Here is a 21524-nt window from a genome sequence, read left to right on the forward strand (position 1 = left end):
TTAGATCTAAAGTACATTTTAAGTTTGTTCTGAAAGATATTAGTATCACTTTAAAAATGAAAACAATTTGCAGTAATTATGGATGCTTACTGTATTCCTTTTTTCCTGAAATAGAATGCAAACATAGTATATGAAGATCTAAGAAATTTTTTGTTTCTCCGAAGCCAAATTACCTTAAAACTTCATTTTATCTAGTATGTTTTTTAATTTTACAGGCTCAGAGAAAGTCACAAGCAGTTATGAATATAAAATATGTTCACTTCTCCAACTACTTGTCACCTGTTGGGAATCTCATACACCATGTCTCTTATTAAAGCAATCTTTAGCAGGGATGTGATGATATATGCCTGTAATCCCAGCACTTGGGAAGCTGGAAGGAAGATTTTCAACTTGAGGCCAGCCTGAGTTACACAGTGAGACCTGGTCTTGAAGAAGATGGGGAAGGACTGAAAGTATGGCTCAGGTTGAAAGTCCCTGCCTAGCAAGCGCAAGGTCCTGAATTACAAAACAAAAAAATCCAAACACAAAAAGGCCCATAGAAAATACTGCATCTATTTCCTCAACTGCTCCATGGAGTTCCATTATTACATATGGACATCTATGTGTACTTAACCACAAAAGGACCTGTTATTCAAAATCCTAAGGGATGGAGACATTTGTCCTCTTCCATCCTTGGTAGCAAGTCCTACCTGTCCAATCTCTTCCAGTTGCTATCAGCAGTGAAAATGCGAATACTCTGAATAACAGAACACACAGAACACTTACAATCTACCCAGCTCAAGAAACAGAATAAATATAGTAGGTGCCCATAGATCTTATTGTGACACTGATTATTTACTCTAGCCTTACTCTATTTGGCTTCTTCATCCTAATTGTCACATATCTTAAAAGTAGTTAATGTAATCTTGCTCTTGTTGGTATACTGAAATATTTATCACCGGATTTTCTTTTTTTCTTTCTTTCCCCTTCCCCTTCCTTCCCTTCCCTTTCCTTTCCTTCTTTTTTTGTTGGTCATGGGGCCTAAACTCTGGGCCTGGGCGCTGTCCTTCAGCTCTTCAGCTCAAGGCTAGTGCTCTACCACTTAAGCCACAGCGCCACTTCTGTTTCTGTGGTGCTGAGGAATCAAACCCAGGGTCTCATGCATGCGAGGCAAGCACTCTACCACTGAGCCACCTTCCCAGCCCCTGAATTTTCTAACAATAGGAATCATCAAACATATTTTTCCTCTCAAAATTTTTAAATCTATAAGAGAAGATGAGCTTTGTTCAAAACTTCCATGAAATTTTTATCCTACAAAAGGAGGGCTAACTCTACGTGTACTTCTGGACCAGAAAAGTGCTCTGCTATCTGTAGCTCTGCAACCCTTCACTTCAGATAGGTTCCTGGCACAGGGAGGGAGCTGAAGAGGCAGTATCGGCCCTGCAGATAACAAGCTAGTGTACCTCTGTTTGACAGCCAACTAGTGTCTCCTTATCACAAGCATGAAGAGTTGCTGTGAGGACCCAGCTTCCATAAAAAGACTTTTTCTGTCACCTTTATCATTACTAAATAGCATAATAGTAAATGTTTCTCCTGTGTCGCTGGCATTAACAAGAGTGGAATGTTGTAATCTATTAACAAGGCCAGGCCAGGCCCACCAGAGAGAGACCAGCTTCAGCTGTCACTCACGCTTCAGGTTAGGTACAATAAAAACACTTGCTCAACGACAAAAAACTGTCTGAGTATATGAGGGAAAGAAAATATCAAGAACGTGGCTACTGTTGTTCTCTTTGGCTTCTGAGGCTGGTTATCATGCCATGTACTAAAGTAAACAGAACCCCAGCAAACTTCATTTCTTGCAATGTGTTTTCACAGCCACTCTGGCAAACCTAAGGAGGAAACTCAGATGTGCCAAAATAGCTTCAAATTTCAGTGGTATATACCATTCAAGTTGATTTATCCCATTTTCTTAACTGGATCCTGTGCCAAAAAGATCATTTGATAAGCCATTGTTTATTAATTTGAGTTGATACCATCTGTCTTTATAATAGTATTCTAAACATATTTAAAGGTTCTCATTGATTTGATGAAATTATTCTTTTTATAAAAAAGTCCTAAAACTAATGTACCTAAATTTCCTGTCAATCCATTTCTATATAAGTTTATTTTTGGAGAGTTAATAATTTGCTTTTTTGGGGGGGGGGGGCGTTAAAGGGCAGTACTAGTTTCAATTCAGGGTCTCAGGCTTACTTAGGTAGGTCGTCTCCCTACCATGTAAGCCATAGTCCCAGCCCTCTTTTACTTTAACTTCCAGGTAGAGTCTTGTGCTTCTGCCTGGAGTCAGAGGTGCACACCACCATGCTGGTCTAGCTTACTGACTTAGACGAAGAACAGCTTTTTGTCCAGGGTACCCTCAGACCCATTTCTCCATTTCTGCCTCCCAAGTCGCTAGGGCCATAGGTACAAGCCGCTGTTTCCAAATTCATTTGGTCTTCTTAACAGGATTATATGTTCGTATCTTTAGATTTATGTTAACCAGTTGTGACTTTTTAAATTTTTTTTTTTTTTTTGCCTGTCCTGGGACTTGAACTCTGGGCTTGGGTGCTGTCCCTTAGTTCCTTTTGCTCAAGGCTAGTGCTCTTACAACTTGAGCCACAGTGTCACTTTTGGCTTTTTCAGAGTAGTCTGTTAGAGATAAGAATTTCACAGACTTTCCTCTCTGGGCTGGCTTCAAACCATGATCCTCAGATCTCAGTCTCCTGAAACTAGGATTACAAGTGTGAGCCACTGGTACCCAGCCAATTCTGACTAGTTTTAAAGAAATTGTAAGTAATCATTAGTATAGATTCTTACAGATATTAATATATTAAATCTTGGTACTTGCTCATTTTACATTTAAGAATCATGATTTTGTCTTTAAAAAACAAAATTGTTCTTAGTTTAAAGGATGCTGAGTTACTCTTAACCTTAATAATATCTGAAGAGATAGCTAATAAACTTTGACAGGACTTAGTATTCGACTATAAGTTTTTGAAAGAAAAAAACACTGAGCTCTTTTTTTAATCCTGAAACTGTTTGACTATGTAAGTATCCATATTAATTCATTATGGTATCAAATACTGAAGAAATGTGATTAGCGAGGGCTTATGACTTTTCAGTACTCTTCAAGAAATTAAAGAGTAATTCTTAAGTCCTGTGACAGTATTTATGATCACAGTATTAAGGGTGTAACTGTCTGAAGCAAGACACCCCACAATCCCTGAAGCAGGGTTCCTTTCTATCTGAAGCTACTGTGACATAAAGTGAAACTGAAGCTGGTAAGGTAGAAGTAGGTTGTGTTCTGCTAGTATGCTTTTATATTTATGGGCCTAGAGAGTTATTTCAATAAGTAGATAATTAGATAGATAGATTCTTATATCCTATTGTAACATAGGTAATTTATGAGATTGTAATTTTTATAATTTAAGATAAAACAGTGTTCAACCTTGAAATTTAGTGGATGGAACACCTATTTAGGCTAGTTACCTTTGTTTCTTTGACTGGGCTATTTTATAATCCTATAAAGATGGAAATCAGTTAACCTGCAGAAAATAGTAGCTGTGTATGTAGCAATCATTTCCTGAGTAGTGTCATTATCACCCTATGAATACGGATGGAATTTATTTATATAAATTCATCTCCAATAGTTTCAATTAAATTCATTGCGTTCACTTGGACATGGACAGCATTATCTTGTCTCAGAAGACTCATGTTGCCAAACATCTTTGGTGGCAGAGAGAACATGGAGCCCTTGGAGACAGGTCTCTTTGTGTCAGCCTTCAGGAATCCATATGTCTGTATCCTTTCAAGAAATTACTCTTTTAGCTTAGGCCATTTTAAGTGGGTTTCTCTTCTAATCAAAAAAACTTAATGAAGGAAACCATTTACATATCTCATGAAGGAAACCATTTACATATCTCTTTACATGTCTCTTTATAAACCCTTAGCCAAGTCTTATATTTTTCTAAATCTGGCTACTATCTCTACAACCAAGAATTCAAAAAGGGTCTTAACCCTCTAAGTAAATTATTTGGCTAAAGAAGGACTGATACAATTCAACTTGTCTCTTGTTTACTAGTATTCACTTAGAGATCTTACATTGTGAAGAATTTATTTCTCTTTAGAATTCTGTTGGCTAGCTCCATATGAAGAAAGAAGAGATCCATCCATTATTGTCCGAAGTTCATACAATTTTCCCCCTTAAAAATCTGTCAGTACTTGCTTATGAAATCATTTGGACTTGGAAGTTTTGTGGTAAACATGACAATAGTATTAAGAACGTTTTTTTTGTTTTTGTTTTTATTGATCGTGTTTCTTTTCTGGGAATCTGTCCACTGAGTGAAAATTTTGATGAATGGTGGGACCCTGAGATCATATTTGCTCAAAAAGGTTTGTTAGCTGTTAAATTAAAAGTTAATGATACTTTTATGACTCTGAAGTTCATCTCCTATCTTCAGAGGAGACTAAGGCTGGGAGACTCAACCATTCATCTCATATCTATTTGATCACACAACTAGTGTGGGACAGAACTAGGATTAGAGTCTAAGTCCCTCATTTCTGCTCTTTCCACCTCACACCAGACACATAGAATAAGGAGTCTTTTCAAATGGAAGCAAATGTGCTTCTTCCAGGTACCTGATGAACTAGTTTTCTTAAAGTTCTTGTGTTCTAAGACTGTGGCATCAAATTCCACCTGATGCTGATACTTGGTTTACAAATGCTCAGAGGTAAAATTCTTTTCTTCCTTTTCTCATTTTTTTTTTACCTCATTTGTTCAAAACTAATTATTTCTGCAATCTTTTGGGAGCAGAAAGTAGTTGTGAGTCAACTGTTGGAGACAGTTTATTAAGCTCATAAAATAAAAGTTCCCTTGCTTCTAAATTTGTCAGAACCTGAAGTTCTGCTTTTTACTTCTTTGTCCAGACGGATAAAATATCTGAAGGTGTCTAGAGCTTTAAAAACTTCTTTACCTTTGTGTTCTCACCTTCCCTTAGACTTCTGATACATTCTTTAGAGCTCTTTGGCACTGAAAAGATGGCCTTTTATAGTTTAGCTAGCATTTTTAGTTGTTTGCAGCAGGAGAGTTGGTCCAGATAGCATGACCCCAAAATACTGAAATTTTTTAAATCAGTATTTTTAAAAAGAAATGAACTAAGAATTTTCTCATAAAGGGCTGTTTTTTCTTGATGCTTTTCCTTTTTCTTTTTAAGATGTAGAAAATAATTTGGCAGTTCCTCAAAAATTAAACCACAGAACTTACCATACAACCCAGGAAATTCCACTCCTAGCTAGATACCAAAGAGAAAATAAAAACATATGTTCACACAACTGTGCACAAACTTCAAAGCAGTAAATACAATGGATTCAGCCACAGAATGAAGTACTAATTTATGGCACAATATGGATAAAATATCCACTTAAGTGACAAAAGGGTCCACAATGGACTACATATTATATAATACCATTTACACAAAATGACCAAAACAGGAGAGTTCATTGACCTTTCAAGTAGTTTAGTAAGTTAATATCAAGTATGTCTGGCATATAAATCAACATGCTTCAATTCTATAATAGTGAAGGATACTTGGGGAAGTGGTTTCTAGGGTACTAAGTAGTACTTCATGTAGATTATTGAAAGCTTTGGAAATGTTTACTATGAACATGAATAATTATCATTGGTATTTACATGGATTAAGTGCTGATTAAATGCTATCTCTAAGTATATTAAGATTTCCAATGAACACACCACATAAAACAAAAACAAAAAAACTTAGGGAAGTAGCATATTTTAGAACCAAAATAAATTTAGGAAAATAAACAATTCTAAAAGGAGAACTATAAGAAATATTTTTGAGTAAATTCACATATCAAAATCCTAAATATTTAATGAAATGATTCCCAGAATATAAGTAGAATGCACAATTCTAGAATACTTAGAATTGTGAATCAACCAAACAAAAACCTGAGAAATTCTAACTATGCATTTACATGTCCAAAATGTAAAAATATAAAACTCTCATACAACCAATTGGAATGTTTTATAGATATGATCTGAATCATATTATTATAATCTTAAAAAGAGAAGCCAGGAAAAGTAGCTTAAGCCTGTAATCCTAGCTACTTGAGGGGCATAAATGGATGGACTGTAGGTCAAGGCCAGCCCATTTCAATCAAAGGCTGGGCCTAATGGCACTTATCTATTATCCAAGCTATGGGAGAAGCACAATGACTGGGAGTGGTGGCTCATGACTGTCATCTCTGGAGACAAGGAAAGCAACGTAGGAAGACCTCGGTTCAGGCTAGCCCAGGAATAAAGTGAGACCCCTACTTTGAAAATAACTGACATAAAAAGGAGCTAGAGAGTGTGGCTCCAAAGGTAAAGTGCTTGCATATTAGCAAGTGTAAGGCTGGAGCACAATCCTAGACAGTCCCTCCCATAGCTGGGATGATAATCATGCACCACCATCCCCAAGATTGTTTCAGGTGAGACAAGGTCTCATGAACCATTTTTTCCTGGGCTACCCTGGAATTACAATCCTTCCAATCTCAGCCTCCTGAGTAGCAAGGATGACAATCACATACTACCATGGGATTGGAGGTCGTACAAACTTTTTGCTATCTCTGAACTTCAGTCCTCCTATCTGCCTCCTGAGTAGCATGGGTTACAGGTGTAAGTTCACTGGCACCTGGTGGAAATGCCTAGTCTCTTATAACAGGTTATGAATGAAAATGAATAATTACATGATATCCACTTATGCTCAACTACGTAGCAAAATAAAAATAGCAAAACTGAAAGTGCACGAGTGCTAGCGATTGCTGTGTGAGGTGATGGCACAGACTTGGGAAGAGGAGAGGACCATGAGGATGGCATGGTGTGCCTAACCCTGTTAATCACCATCCTGTTGCTCCTGGCTATGAGGAAGGAAGGCTGGTGCAGAGGGAGGAGGGGACAGGGAGGGGGAGGGGGAGGGGGAGGGGGGAGGAGGAGGAGGAGGAGGAGGAGGAGGAGGGGGGAGGAGGAGGAGGAGGAGGAGGGGGGAGGAGGAGGAGGAGGAGGAGGAGGAGGAGGAGGAGGAGGAGGAGGAGGAGGAGGAGGAGGAGGAGGAGGAGGAGGAGGAGGAGGAGGAGGAGGAGGAGGAGGAGGAGGAGGAGGAGGAGGAGGAGGAGGAGGAGGAGGAGGAGGAGGAGAGCTTAGTCTTACAACCAGATGTCTCATTATTTGTTTCCCTTCCCTGCCACTCCAAATGAAGCTCTGGAAAACATTAGGCAAGCCTCTTAAACACTCTGTGTCTGTTCCATTCCTTCTCTATAACATGGTGGCGCTGGGAGGGTGATTGTTTCCAAAACCTCTTTGAGGATATTATAAAACTGCCAGAATACCAAAAACAGCACCATGCCCTTCAAGAGACAAAAGACATTTCACTTCTTTTTTGTTCATCTAAGAAACCAGATTCCATCTCCCACTAACTCATGCCACTCTCATAAAGCACCTCTGAAAGAAGTTCTCATACCATGTAGTAATAGTGAAATATAAGTCATTACAACAGTCAGTGTTCACAGGTACTAGTGACAGGTCAGTGGCCTCACAACAACTGGGCTGTGACCCTTCCCCAGGGGCCCATCAGCATTCTGGAAGCTTACAAAGGTCTCCAATAGAGTTGTCACTTTTATCCCAGCTTATATTTTGGTGTTTGGTTTTGTGTTAGCTCTGCTTGGTTGACACTTCAGGACTCCTGTCTTCCTGTTTGGTGATAATTATGAGTTACACAGCTTATTCTCTCCCCTCCTCAGAAAGTACAGGCCGCAATAAAGAACTACTATTCCTTTTGGTAGATCCTCCTTCAGGGAGGCAAGACTGTATGTCACTAAGGAGTTTCTCCATTCTTAGACATTCCCACTGTTTCTTTGTGGCTGGGTGAGGTACAGCTGTAACTAATTCAGTCACATTTCAGTTGCCTTTGAAGGCAGTGAAACCAACTGGGAATTGGGAAATGACCCAACAGCTCTGGCCTAGTTGAACATCTGCCCTTGTTTCCAATGAACCAATAGGCCTTTTGCCTATGAGCCCACCTAAATGTGTGCCTGCCCCTAATACAATCAATGAAGCTTGGGGGTAGACTCCAACTGAGAGAGAATAAAAGGAGGTAACCTGCCCAGCCAAAACAAACTCCCAATTTCTAGGTGCTGCTGTCTTCTCTTCCAGGCAAATTTTCTTTCACTTTGCAATAAACTATCTTTATTCTTTTTTTTCTTTGTTTCTTTACTGTTCCAGAGAAAAAGGATCCACCTGTTTGCGTATCACTAGCATGCTATTTTTAATTACTTTTTAAAGGGTTTTTAAAAAAATTACTGTTTCATGTTTACTCACTGCCAAAAATTATTTCTGTGGATAGTCTTCAAGCTAAAAACAGTTTAAAAGCTAGATATAGCCATTTCCAAGAGATTCTGTGTTAACTTTCGGCTCACAACTACACTTAGGACAAGTTAATACAAGATTATTTAGACTTCTACTAAAACTGATACGGTAGATCTGCGGTAAGACCCAAGAACTTCTATTTCTAAAGTGTTCTCTAGTACTGACCAGTATCAACATGCTGGGCAGAATACCACATTTTGAGAACCACTGATGCTCCTGGCACATGATCACTTTCACTGGCATCTGTTTTAATTTTCTAATTGATAGATGTAACTAATCTTAACTATTTTCTTCCCCTCCCATCCCCTTCATTGCCATATAAGCTACATGTCAATAATTTATATGTATATGACATATACATATAAATATATATAAATATATATATATATTACTAGCTGAGTATGGTGGTACATGTCTATAATCCTACCACTTGAGGTGGAGGCAGGATGATTCTGAGCTCAGTGCCAGCCTAGGCTAAAGAGTGAGCTCCAGTCCAGTCTGAGGTCACTGACCCTATCTCAAAAAAACCAACCACCAGTAAAAATTGTTTTTTTCCAATAGAAATATGTACTATTTCTACAAAATGAAAGGGGGGATACAAAACAAAACAAACATTTCTTATGTAGCAGCTACTAAAACTCATTTCGTGCATTTTAGCATAACACTTATTTTGATGCATAGCTCCAAAGCTTCTACTAGTTCTAGACTTTTATTTAGTATAAATTCAACTTATATACACATGCATGTATATAAATAATGGGTGACTAGTAATGTTAGTGATTTTAGTCTCTAGTTTCCTACATGCTAGGCCATATTGTTATAAAATTACATAATAGAGCTGGCCATTTTCTAATCTGAATTTACTGACAAGAAAATATAGGAGGTTCTAATATTTTCTTTAAATGCTTTAACTACTTCTCTTTGCAGGACCAAAAAAAGCCTGCCACCTAGGGCTGGGGGTGTAGCCTGGTGGCAAAGTGCTTGTTTAGATGTGCAAAAGGCTCTGGGTTTGATCCCCAGCACTAAAGGGAGAGAGAGGCCCCTGTCACTTATTTTGGTGCCAGTGCTCAATAACATGAAAAGACTCCACTGATATCTTTGATGGCATTCACTGTGGACTGTCACCTAATGAAATGCAGGAAGTAGACCTTTTAGGTTGGTAAAAGCATCTAGTGTTGGGGTGGAGGGGTGCCCCTCAAGTCCACAAGGACAGAAGCTCTGCAGTGAGGACCCCGTTCCTTTCCCTTTGTAGCTCTTCATCATTCTATTCATCTGCATTATAATACACTGCAGAATAAATTGCAAGAGGTAAGCAAGGGCACCCCTGAGTTTTGTGAGCTATTCTAGCAAACTAACCAAACCCAGGCAGGGGCTTGAGGGAGTTGGTTTGTAACAACTGGTGAGGAGCACAGATCACAACCTACTATGATATGAGCTAAGCTCTCATCCAGTGGTTTCTGACGCTAAGTACTCCAGGAAGTATCTAAACTTGGGAATACGCAGCTGGATACACAGAACTGCTTGATGTGTGGGTTAAAATCCCATTTATATCTGGTTACACAACTGTTTCGTGTGTTGAGTGTGGCAGTTTATTTTTTCCTTCAAAGCTGTATTAGTAGATTATCAAAATGATATTTACTTACTACTGCATGTATTCCTATTCACACACCAGAAATGGTTGGATAAGTAGTAAAATAAGGATATGTATTACTTTTATATATATCATATTCATTTTCTCATCTTTATTTCAGTGAAATCATTCTGTTATGAGCAAGATTTTCAAATAATATGTGTTCTACTGATGGCAATGAGCTAAAGAGTTAAAAAATTGTATGCAAGTAGATCTATACTCAATTAATGTAAAACTAAAATTATTTTAATGCTTTTAAATAGTTTTTGTGAAGGTCCTGGCCTGGGCCCTCACTGTTCAAATCTGGTGCTCTACCACTTGGCTTCTGGGTTAATTAGAGATAAAAATCTCATGGACTTTCTTGCCTGGCCTGGGGTGGCTTTGAACCATGATTCTCAGATCTTAGCCTCTAGAGTGGCTAGAATTATAGGCATGAACCATTGGTGCCCAGCCTTTAAATGCTATTTTTAATAATTAAATGATTTTTTACAATAAATATAAAATATAAAGTCTAATTATTAAGATTTAGGTTTATAGAAAGCTAACATTTTAACTTTTTGGGAGTTGGTACTGGGGTTTGAATTTAGGGCCTCATGCTTGCTAGGCAGATACTGTACCACTTGAGGCAACCACATTCACTTTTGCTTTATTTTTCAAATAGTGTCTAGTAATTATGTCTAGGCTAGACTGGGCTATGATCACCTACTGATCTTCCTCAGTAGGTAGAATGACAAGCCCAGTTTTTTTTTTTTTTTTTATCAGCTGAAACAGGGTCTCATGAACTTTTTCCCCAGGCTGTCCTTAAACCACTATCCCTCCAATCTCTGCTTCCTGAGTAACTAATATGACAGGCACAATACCTGTCTTATTATTTTAATAAAAATAAAGTTCTTTGTAATTCAAACATTTAATGGTAATTAACTACCAATGTATTTTCATGTTTGGTCTTGTTAGATCTAGACAAGCATATATACAAATTTAAGAGTAATGTGAATTTCTCATTATAAGGAAATGTTCCCAGCTACCCTGAGCAATATGTCCTACTAAGAAACAGCACAGCATTATGTAAGAAAGCAGTGCAAACCAATTGAAAGGAAGGTTTTGATAAGCTGATCAGTCTTCCCTAGTTACTTTCACTGTTCAAATCATCCTTGAATATTTTGTTTTGTTTGTAATTTTACACTGATTAGAATTTCACTTATTCTCTATATCATCATTTATTGGGAGGCAGGCAGTACTGGGATTTAAACTCAAGGAAGGCTTCATTCTTGCCAAGCAGGTACTCTTATACTTGAACTATGCCCCCCAGCCCCAAACTGCTTATATTGCTCTTTAAAATGCATCCAACAGCATTTAAATGTTTTAGCTACATGACATAAGCATCGCCCTCAGGGTTGATTTGGATGACCTTATTAACAGTTTTAGATAAATGTGTGTATTATCACCACTAGGAGGAAGAACTGAGATCCAGACATGCACTACAAGTAAGGGTGCAGGTGCATCATCTTCATAGGAGAAAAAAGACCAATTTTATGTGTTTAGCAAACTACCTATTTGCAACCTAAATTCTTGTAGCTTCCTTGAAATATAGTCCATTATCATTAACTATACAACCTTGCTAAATAACAGAACACTAGAACTTATCTCTTCTTCTTTGGGGTGGCACTAGCATTTGAACTCAGATCCTTTCACCTGCTAAGCAGGTATTCTGCCATTTGAGCCACAGTCCCAGGCCTTTTTGCTCTATTTTTCTTTTTTAATAGATCTTGCTTTTTGCTTTGCATGTAACTAGGATAACAGGCCTGAGCTACCATGTCCAGCTTTTTACTGGCTGAGATTAAGCTGACCTAAAACGGTGTTTCTCTAGATTTCAGGCTCCCAAGTAGCTAGGATTATAAGCATGAGCTGCTATGTCTGTCTGACTATGGTTTTGCTTTATGAAAGTTTTATTTTTTTGGGAGGGGGGGTCCGGTTGTGGGGCCTGAACTCTGGGCCTGGGCACTGTCCCTCAGCTCTTCAGCTCAAGGCTAGTGCTCTACCACTTGAGTCACAGCGCCACTTCTAGCTTTTTTCTTTTTGCTTATGTAGTGCTGAGGAATCTAACCCAGGGCCTCAGGCATGCAAGGCAAGCACTCTACCACTGAGCCACCTTCCCAGCCCCGAAAGTTTTATTTTTAAAAGACTCATTTTGAATAGATAAAAAAATCATTCTTTAAGAAGCAATTTCTTTTTCACACAATTAAGTTGACAGAACTATACAAGATACTGAATGGGTTATGGATAAAAAGAAAACAAAACAAAACAAAAAACCCAAAGATGTTCCTTCCCTCCCCCAACTAAAGCGTTCTTAACAAAACAAATTATTTTCTTCCCTTTCATTAGTGTTGAAAGTTGTGAGTTACTGCTGACATAATGCAATTACTAAAGCCTATTAAAATTATAGCTTTTCATTTAAAACCATAGAAAATACATAATCATAGGCAAAATGTTAAGATTATACTGGCTGTTAGATTTATGTGGGAAAAGAGGCCAGTTTATTTTGTTTGAATGAATAGGATCTGTTTATAGCACAAGTGGGTCATCATACAGCAATTTTAGATCTTTATAAGAAATGGTTCAATATTTTGGACATGCAAAGCAATCTGGCAGTTAATGTTACTTAACAGAAGATTTAATTGTTATCTGCAATTCATGCATTACTACATGTGTGTTACCTCCACAATATCTGAGTTGGTCCTGCTTTCATGAGGCTCATTATACTCTGTGTACTTGAGGAGAACTTTGTCCATGTCGGTGCTGGCATACTGAAACAGTTTGTTAGAGCTGTTGAAGATGATGAGCGCTATTTCACAGTCACAGAGCACACTAAGCTCATAGGCTTTCTTCATCAATCCAAACTTCCTCTTTGTAAATGTGACCTGCACAATCCAAGAAAAAAGTACCTTTTATTGAAAGCAGTATAGTACTTGACATTTAGGCTATTTGAAACTGAGTCTTTTTTCAATATGGAGCCAGATTTCAAAGATAGGAATTAGTCTTAGCCTCAAGCTCTACCCGTGCCTCTTCCTTTCCCCATTCTACCACAGGACTACAGTTTTTCCTTGGTCAAGGTTTCTCCTTATCCTTAGTTGAGCTACACAGAAGGGGAAGAAACAGAAGGAAACACTAACCAGTGAGGTCTTTTACTATTCAGCTTGAAACTATTATAACCTATCCCCCAACTCCATTTTAGGTAATCCAACAGCACCCAGGCTTTAATCCCTAAACAGCTAAATCTATTCACTAATCTAAGCTTTGCTTTTCTTCACTCTCAAACCTTCCTACTGTGCCCACTGAATTCAGTTTAGAAACAGCAAATTCTCTGATGCTGTCAAATGTTCTTTTACTATTTATTCTTCTAACTGAAATCTGCTACTTATAAATCCTTTCACAGAACCCCTCATTTTTTCTTTAAAAATATTATACTCAAACCCCCTAAAAAGTAATTCTTTTTTGTTCCTTATTTCCTACTCTTTCCTTTGAAAATCTCAGATATTCTGAAGTCTATGCCATGAAATCATACCACCTAATAATCCACCTTGTGGTGAGTCCAAAGTGATCCAGCCCAATTAATCTTTCTCATGTAGTTGCACCTGACCACCCTGCTTTTCTAGTCTACTTCTACGCCAGCTGATTTCAGTGCCTGTGCACTAGACTCCCTGTTCCTTTCTCTCTCCACCTCGGATACATGCCCATCACTCCTATGGTCACATCTTCAACTTCCCCTTCACCAAGAATGTCAATTTCATGCAATTTCCCCTTTGCTTCTTCTCCAGTTTTTCTAATTTGTATTACCTCTCCTAAAACTGTTTGTTACACCTTATTAAGTCCTCCAATCCAGTTTCCATGTCATTTTATTGTTACAGGTCAAGTAGCCCTTATCCAAAATACTCAAGACCATATGTGCTTCAGATGAGGGGTTTTTGTGGACCACCTGCATGAACACAATGAGATAGCTTGGAGGTTGGAACCCAGCTCAAGCCATATATTTATCTTTCAGATACATCTTATACACACACCTGAAGGTAACTTTACACAATGTCATTGTGTGTGTCTGAGTTTTGACAGCAACCCATTACATGAAGTCAGGTGGGAAATTTGTCACTGTGTGGCATCATCACTGCACTTGAATGTTTCAAATTAGGAGCGTTTGGGATTTGGGGCTTCAGATTGGGATTAATTCTTTCTAGTTGATAGTCCATCACTGTTTCTTTCTTTTGTACATATAACACCTTTACATAGTTTCAAGCAAGAACTGACTCCCTAAACATACCCAATTACCTTTTTCATCTCTATGCTAGTAGCTGATTAAGATAATTCCTAGGAATGGAACCTCTCACTCCCAAAACCTGGTGCATCTGACGTGAGGCCTGATATTACTAACTTCATTTGTTTGGTCATTACCCCATTCTGAATCACATTTGTGATTTTCCTTCTTCTCTCCCACAACTTCACTCCTCTGATAACCTCACTTCTAATTCTGAAGAAAATGGAAACAAAAGAATTACCTCACGTCTCCATCACCAAATCTATCAGTCCAACAGTTTCAGCTGTACCTTTCCCAACCTTGGTTCTCTGCTAATGCTGACATGCCTGCTCTTATTCTTTCCTGTGTTTCCCAAGCTCTTCCTCCTCATGGTCATCTTCTGCTTTACTAGATGAAATACATTAGCATTTCCACATGTCCTGACATTTCCTTAGACAGTCTCCTACCCTTCTCTTTGATCTTGACTTCAGAATAAGAACGTCTGAAAGAAATGTCTACAGTCACCTATTTCTTACAACCAGGTCTCTCCTTAGCCAATTGGAAACAACTTCCATTCCCATGTTATACCTAGACTGTTCTTATCAATTGTCATCTTTAATTTATGTGATTAAAGTTCAATGTCATGTAAATTCTTATCTTTACATATCAGCCATGTGACTTGATTTTTTATGATTTTTTAAAAAGTCTGTTAGCTGGGTACTGGTGGATCATGCCTGTCATCCTAGCTACTCAGGAGGCTGAGATCTGAGGATCGAGGCTCAAAACCAACCCAGGCAGGAAAGTCCATGATACTCTTATCTCTAATAAACCACTAAGAAAACCAGAAGTGGCACTGTGGCTCAAGTAGTAGTGTTAGCCTTGAGCTGAAGAGCTGAGGGACAGCGCCCAAGGCCAGAGTTCAAGCCCCATAATCCTCCTCTCCTCCCCACCCCGAAAAAAAAAAGGAATAGGAAAAGGAAAATCTGTTAGTTGTACAAAGAGGTTCAATCTGACATGTCAGTTTATAAGATAATGTCATCCCTTCACCACTCACTCTTCACTTTCTACTGGAGAAACTCTGGACATGACATGCCTGGAGTTCACTGGCTGCTCCTCAGGTTTGACTGCTATCTCCTCTTCCTTTGCTTAACCTCCACACTGAGCAGACAAAGAGGCTTTCAGCTTAGGTTCCCCTCTCCTTCTATCCTGTTTTTGCCAGTGATTATATCATGGTCTTAAAATCAATAAGCTTTTTCCACACACATTTGTTTCAATGAAGATAATGCCATCAAATAACAACCACAAAAACAACTGAAAGAATTACCCTTGATCATTCTTTTTATTTTTTTATTTTTTGCCAATCCTGGGGCTTGAACTCAGGTCCTGAACACTATCCCACTATCCCTGAGCTTCTTTTGCTCAAGGCTAGCACTCTACCACTTGAGCCACAGCACCACTTCCGGCTTTTTTTTATTTATGTAGTACTGAGGAATCGAACCCAGGGCTTCATGTATGCTAGGCAAGCACTCTACCACTGAGCCACCTTCCCAGCCCCCCTGATCATTCTTAATAGTCCATCCAATTCATCATCAAATTATGCCAATTTAACCTCTAAAATATATCATAATTCTTTCAATTTCTATCTACACAACTACCATTCAAGCTAAGTTACATCATAATGTTCTTACATATAATGACCCTAATGAATTTTCTGCTTCATCTCTAATTTCCTAATTGTCAAGTATTGTAAGTTGATATTTTTTTAAATATAACTTTATTGTTATATTGAGAAGTTGTACAGAGGGGTTACAATTCCATGAGTCAGGTAATAAGTACAATTGACATTGTCACCCCTTCCTTCGTTTTCTCTCAGGTTTCCCCTCCTATCTTTGAGTGGTATTTTTAAAATAGGGTTTTTCCTACAAAGAAAATAATATCCAAAAGACAACTGCCTGGCACCCATTAGACCATACTAGCTACTGACCACAGCTTAAGATAAGAATATTCTACCCACAAGACTGTAATAAGACATAAGACACAAAGTACAAAAATAAGCCATTAGAATCTACACTTTGCCTTGATTTTAGCATTTTACTTCAGAATAAGCCTGGTACCATACAAAGGTTTCCCTCACCTTTAGAAGACATATAAAACTGAAAATCAATAAATATCAACTGATTAGTAGTGTTCATTAGTAATGTTGCCCTACAGCCCATTACAATTCATACATTTTATGCGATACTGACAACTTGACCTAAAATTAGGCAAGTCAGAGAATGCTAACTACATAATTACAATATACAATTTTACAACTCCAAGACAATGAGAATTTCTTAAGGCAACTATATTAATTACACTAAAATAAGTTGGGCATTGGCAGCTCACATCTATAATCCTAGTGAGTCAGGAAGTTGAGATATAAGGATCATAGTTCAAAACCAGCCTGGGCAGAAAAGTCTGTGAGACTCTCATCACTATCAAAAAGCCAGAAGCAATGCTATGATTCAAGTGGTAGAGTGCTAGCTGACCAAACAAGAGAACAAGCAACATGAGGCTGAGTTCAAAATCCAGTATCCAAACAAAAAGATTTTAATCCTCCCACAACAGTTCTACATTCAGTTAAAAAAAAAATTAACACTCTACGGAGAGGGCTGGGAAGGTGGCTCAGTGGTAGAGTGCTTGCCTCGCATTCATGAGGCTCTGGGTTCGATTCCTCAGCACCACATAAGCAGAAAAAGCTAGAAGTGGTGCTGTGGCTCAAGTGTTAGGCTGCTAGCCCTGAGCTGAAGAGCTGAGGGACAGCGTCCAGGCCGAGTTCAGGCTCCACCACCACCACCACCACCACCACTACTACCACCAAAAAAAAAACAAAAACAAAAACACTCTAGGAAGATACTTGATTGTTGTTGGATTAACACTAACTGACAAGTAGCTCCATTTGGAAACAAAAGGGGTGAAAACTGTCAGCCAATTCTGCAGAAATACAATGGTAGAGGACTATGCTAGCAGATATAAAATGACAGTAATTATAATAGTACAGAATTGAGAAGGATAAACAAAATAATCAAATGGAACAAAATAGAATGAAGAAATAGTCCCACACATATATTGTTACTTGATTCATGACAAAGGCAGTGAGGAAAGGATGGCTTTTGTAATAAGTTATGCTGAGCCAACGGACGATTTCACTTCTAAAGTAACACATCTTGACCTCCTACTCTTCAAGTCATACCCTCAAATAATTCTAAATGGTTAACAGATTTCTAAAACATGAAAGAGCAAAACTAAAACAATCTGAAAAATATCCAACAAGAATTATCTTGAGAGTTTGCCTGAAGGTTCTAGCAGAAGGGCACAGCTACTCATACACAGATGCTTGAGCCAAGAAAGGCTCTCTGGGAAGGTCATCCTCTGCCCAAGCATGTCACTCTGGGAGAAAAGCTGATGGAGTACTAAGAGACACCACTTTTCCAGTCAGATTAGCTGAATCCAACCTTAGTGATCAATGGGGTGACAGATGTCACAACCAGACCACCCTTACATCTTATGGTAAGTATCCTCACAGCCTTGCAATATGCAAAGATTTCTTAAATGGGATACAAACAGCATTACCAATAAAGGAAAGAACAGAAAAGGTGATACAAGGTTGGCATTGTGGTACATGCTTATAGTCCAACCTAATCAGGAATGGTAAGGTGGGAGAATCATATCAGTCCATAAGTTCAAAATGAGACTGACAACATACTAAGACCTTATTTTGAAAAGGGGGGGGGGAAGGAAAATGAACTAGAATGAACACCTATAAGCCTAGCAATTGGGAGGTAAAAGGATAATGAGTTCAAGGCCAGCCTGAGCTACACAGAAAGACTCTATCTCAAAAAGAAAAAAGAAAAAAGAAAGAAAGAAAGAAAAAGAAAGAAAGAAAGAAAGAAAGAAAGAAAGAAAGAAAGAAAGAAAGAAAGGAAGAAAGAAAGAAAGAAAGAAAGAAAGAAAGAAAAGAAAGAAAGAAAGAAAGAAAGAAAGAAAGAAAGGAAGGAAGAAAGAAAGGAAGGAAAGGCAACAACAAAATGAGGTATTTATAAAGAAAAGGATTAAGAAAGAAAGGAAAAGGCAAGCTAACTATGATGTGGCACAAAATATTTGTCATGCTTATAATAGAAAAAACACCTTTGACAAGTATATGTATAAGACATATTACATGTTAAATATTAATTTATTTACATTAGCAATATCTCCCATTAGAGAAAACAGAAAAAAGTGAATAGGCAAGTCATAAAAAAGGGTAATTAAATGGCCAATAAAAAACATAAAAAGGCAACAACTTTATCAAACATTGTAAAAACAAGATTAAAATAAATGACTACTGTTCATTATTAGACTAACTAAAATGAAAAGCACAATACCAGCACAGGTGAGGATTTGGAGCAGCTGAACTCTTATATACTGCTAGCAAAACATTAGAAAACATCTGTCAACCGTTACAGTAGTTAATCGCATGTATGCTCTATGACTTGGTACAGTTAGATATCTAAGTGTCCACATGTCCAAAATAAGAATATTAAGTAATATTAAAAAAGCATCCTTCAAACTAGTATCCATATAGAAAACTGAATTTCTATTTATTTTTTGTATATATTTTTATTGTAAAAATACTGTACAGAGGGGTTATAGTTACATGAGTAAGGTAATGAGTACATTTCCTGTCAAGCATTTTTACCTCCTCCTTTGTTTTTCCCCTACCATCCCTCCCCTCCCCACCTCCATGACTTCTCCCTCACTCCAGCCCCAAAGTTGTAAAGTTCATTTTCAACATACTAAATTTCTATTTAAAATAGTAAAAAAAAAAAAAAAGTGGAAAAAGCCATGAAATTTTGAACAAAAAGAACAAGGCTGGAGGTATCATAATACAAATCACAAAACACAAACTATTCTACCAAGCCACAGTTATAAAACATAAGACACTGACACAAAAAGAGATATGAAGACCAATGAAACAGAAAACCTTAAAATAAACCTATATTATCTATAGTCATCTGATTTTTGATGGAGGTGCTAAAAACATATTAGAGAAAGTACATTCTCTGCAATAAATGATGTTGAGAAAAATGGATATCCATATGTACAAAAATAGAACTAGATCCCAATCTCTCAGTCATGTACAAAAATCAATTCAAAGTGGATCATAGATCTTAATGTAAGACTTGTAACTTTGAAATTATTACAAGAAAACATAAAAAACTTAAAGATGTAAGCATGGGCATAAACTTTATGAATAAGACTCCAATTAATCAGGAAGAGTAAGAATTTACAAATGTGACTGCATCAAACTGAGAAGCTTCTGTACACCAAAGGGAACAATTACCAAAGAAATAATCTACAGAATGGAAGAAAATCTTTGCCCGCTATTCATGAGGCAGAAGATTAACATTCAGAATACAGAAAGAACTCAAAACTCAAAGAAAAACAATTAATAAATGGGCAAGTAAATTGGACAGTTCTCAATAGTAGTACAGATGACAATATATGAAGAAACATTTGACATCCCTAAACATAAAGGAAATGAAAATTAAAATAACAATTAGATTCTATTTTACCCAAGTCAGAATGGCTATCAAGAAAACAAAAACAAATGCAGAGTATGGGGGCAGGGAATGACCCTCATATTAGGGCAAATCAGTATGAAGGTTCCTTAAAAAACCAAAAGTAAGTCATTTGAGGTACTGCTCAGCAGAAAAGCACCAGTCTAGCACACTCAAATACCGGTGCCACAAATAAATGAATAAATAAGACTAGAACTACCATTTACTATACAGTAGAGATAAAGGCACACCTATGTTTACAGCAGCACTATTCACAATGGCCAAGCCATAGGATTAGCTGAGGTACCCATCAACCAATGACTGGATAAAGAAAATATAGCAGACACATATACAATGTATATTTAACATATAAACATATATATATAATGGAATATTATTCAGCTAAAAAGATGAAACTATGTTATTTGCAAGACAACAGATACAAAAGGAGATCATCATGTTAAGCTAAATAAGTCAGACTCAGAAAAATAAATATTGCATGTTCCCTCTAATCTATGGAGGGGGCATATGCATAGTAACACATGCCTATAAATCCTAGCTACTCAAGAGGTAGAGGTGAATGAATCACAGCCTGAGGCTGGTCCCGGCAAAAGCATGAAACCCTATTTGAAAAGCATGCTAAAGCAAGAAAGTGCTAGAGAACACAGCTCAAATAACAAAGCACTTGCTTAAGCAAGTCTAAAGCACCAAGCTCAAAGCTCCTCCAAAAAAGAAAAAGAAAAATCAACATAAAAGGAATACTGTTTGGTGGGGGCCAGAGGGAGATGAGAGTGAAAGGAAGAGTACTGGGGGTGAATATAATCAAAATACTTCATATCTATATATAAAGCTAGAATAATAACATTCACTAAAAACTTTTTTTAAAAAGGAAGACACAAGATCATTTGCACAACTAATATCTCTAATAAAAATTATATCCACACATGGAATACTGTGCCCTAAAGAAAATGTACCAATATGTTTGTGTATATGTATATGCAACAATAACATTGGTGGATTTCACAAACATAACGCTGCTTAAGAGTATACACTGTTCAAGTAAATTCAACAACAGCAATAATCTACAGTGTTACCAGAGCAGGTTGCTAACTTTCCTAGAGCCAGAGGGATTGTGAGGCAGGTCAATGTGCCTGAATGTACGCTGGCTACATAGCCATGTTCTGTCTTCCAAATTCACCAAACCACACACTAAAATCTGTAAACTTTCCTTTTTGTTATACTTTAATACAAAGTTTGCTTTTTAAAAAAGTTGATTAATCAACGCCTTCAATGATTAATGCAGTTTCACTAAAACCCATCAATGGGAAGCGAAGTGAAGCAGCTCTTCATGTGCACAGTATGGTCATTTCTCAGATTTTCCATGTAGTCCTGAGTCCAGTGACCTACCTTCTCCAGCAACTGTTCCCTGAGCCACCCCTTTAAAAGTCAGTAGTTTGTATGTAAACTTCCCTGGTCCCTAAATTTACTTCTATGGACCATATACTTAAATATATACCCAGGCTACATAATTTAATGACTTCCAAGAACCAACAAAATACATACTTATCTGGATAAAGGGCATTAGAAACAATTTCC

At 37.6% G+C, this 21524-nt stretch overlaps 1 protein-coding gene across 9 annotated transcripts in view; it reads right to left on the reverse strand.

Moving 5' to 3' along the window:
• Mef2a (myocyte enhancer factor 2A) overlaps window positions 1-21524 on the reverse strand; it is an 84987-nt gene that overhangs the window by 30613 nt on the left and 32850 nt on the right. For all 9 annotated transcript variants that reach the window (XM_070043158.1, XM_070043155.1, XM_070043150.1 and 6 more), the window contains one exon: window positions 12779-12982. In XM_070043158.1, the coding sequence (XP_069899259.1) occupies window positions 12779-12982 (204 nt within the window). The remainder of the gene's footprint in view (window positions 1-12778; window positions 12983-21524) is intronic.

Source organism: Dipodomys merriami, unplaced genomic scaffold (genome assembly GCF_024711535.1).
Source record: "Dipodomys merriami isolate MVZ:Mamm:240054 unplaced genomic scaffold, mDipMer1.0.p SCAF_33, whole genome shotgun sequence".
NCBI lineage: Eukaryota > Metazoa > Chordata > Mammalia > Rodentia > Heteromyidae > Dipodomys > Dipodomys merriami.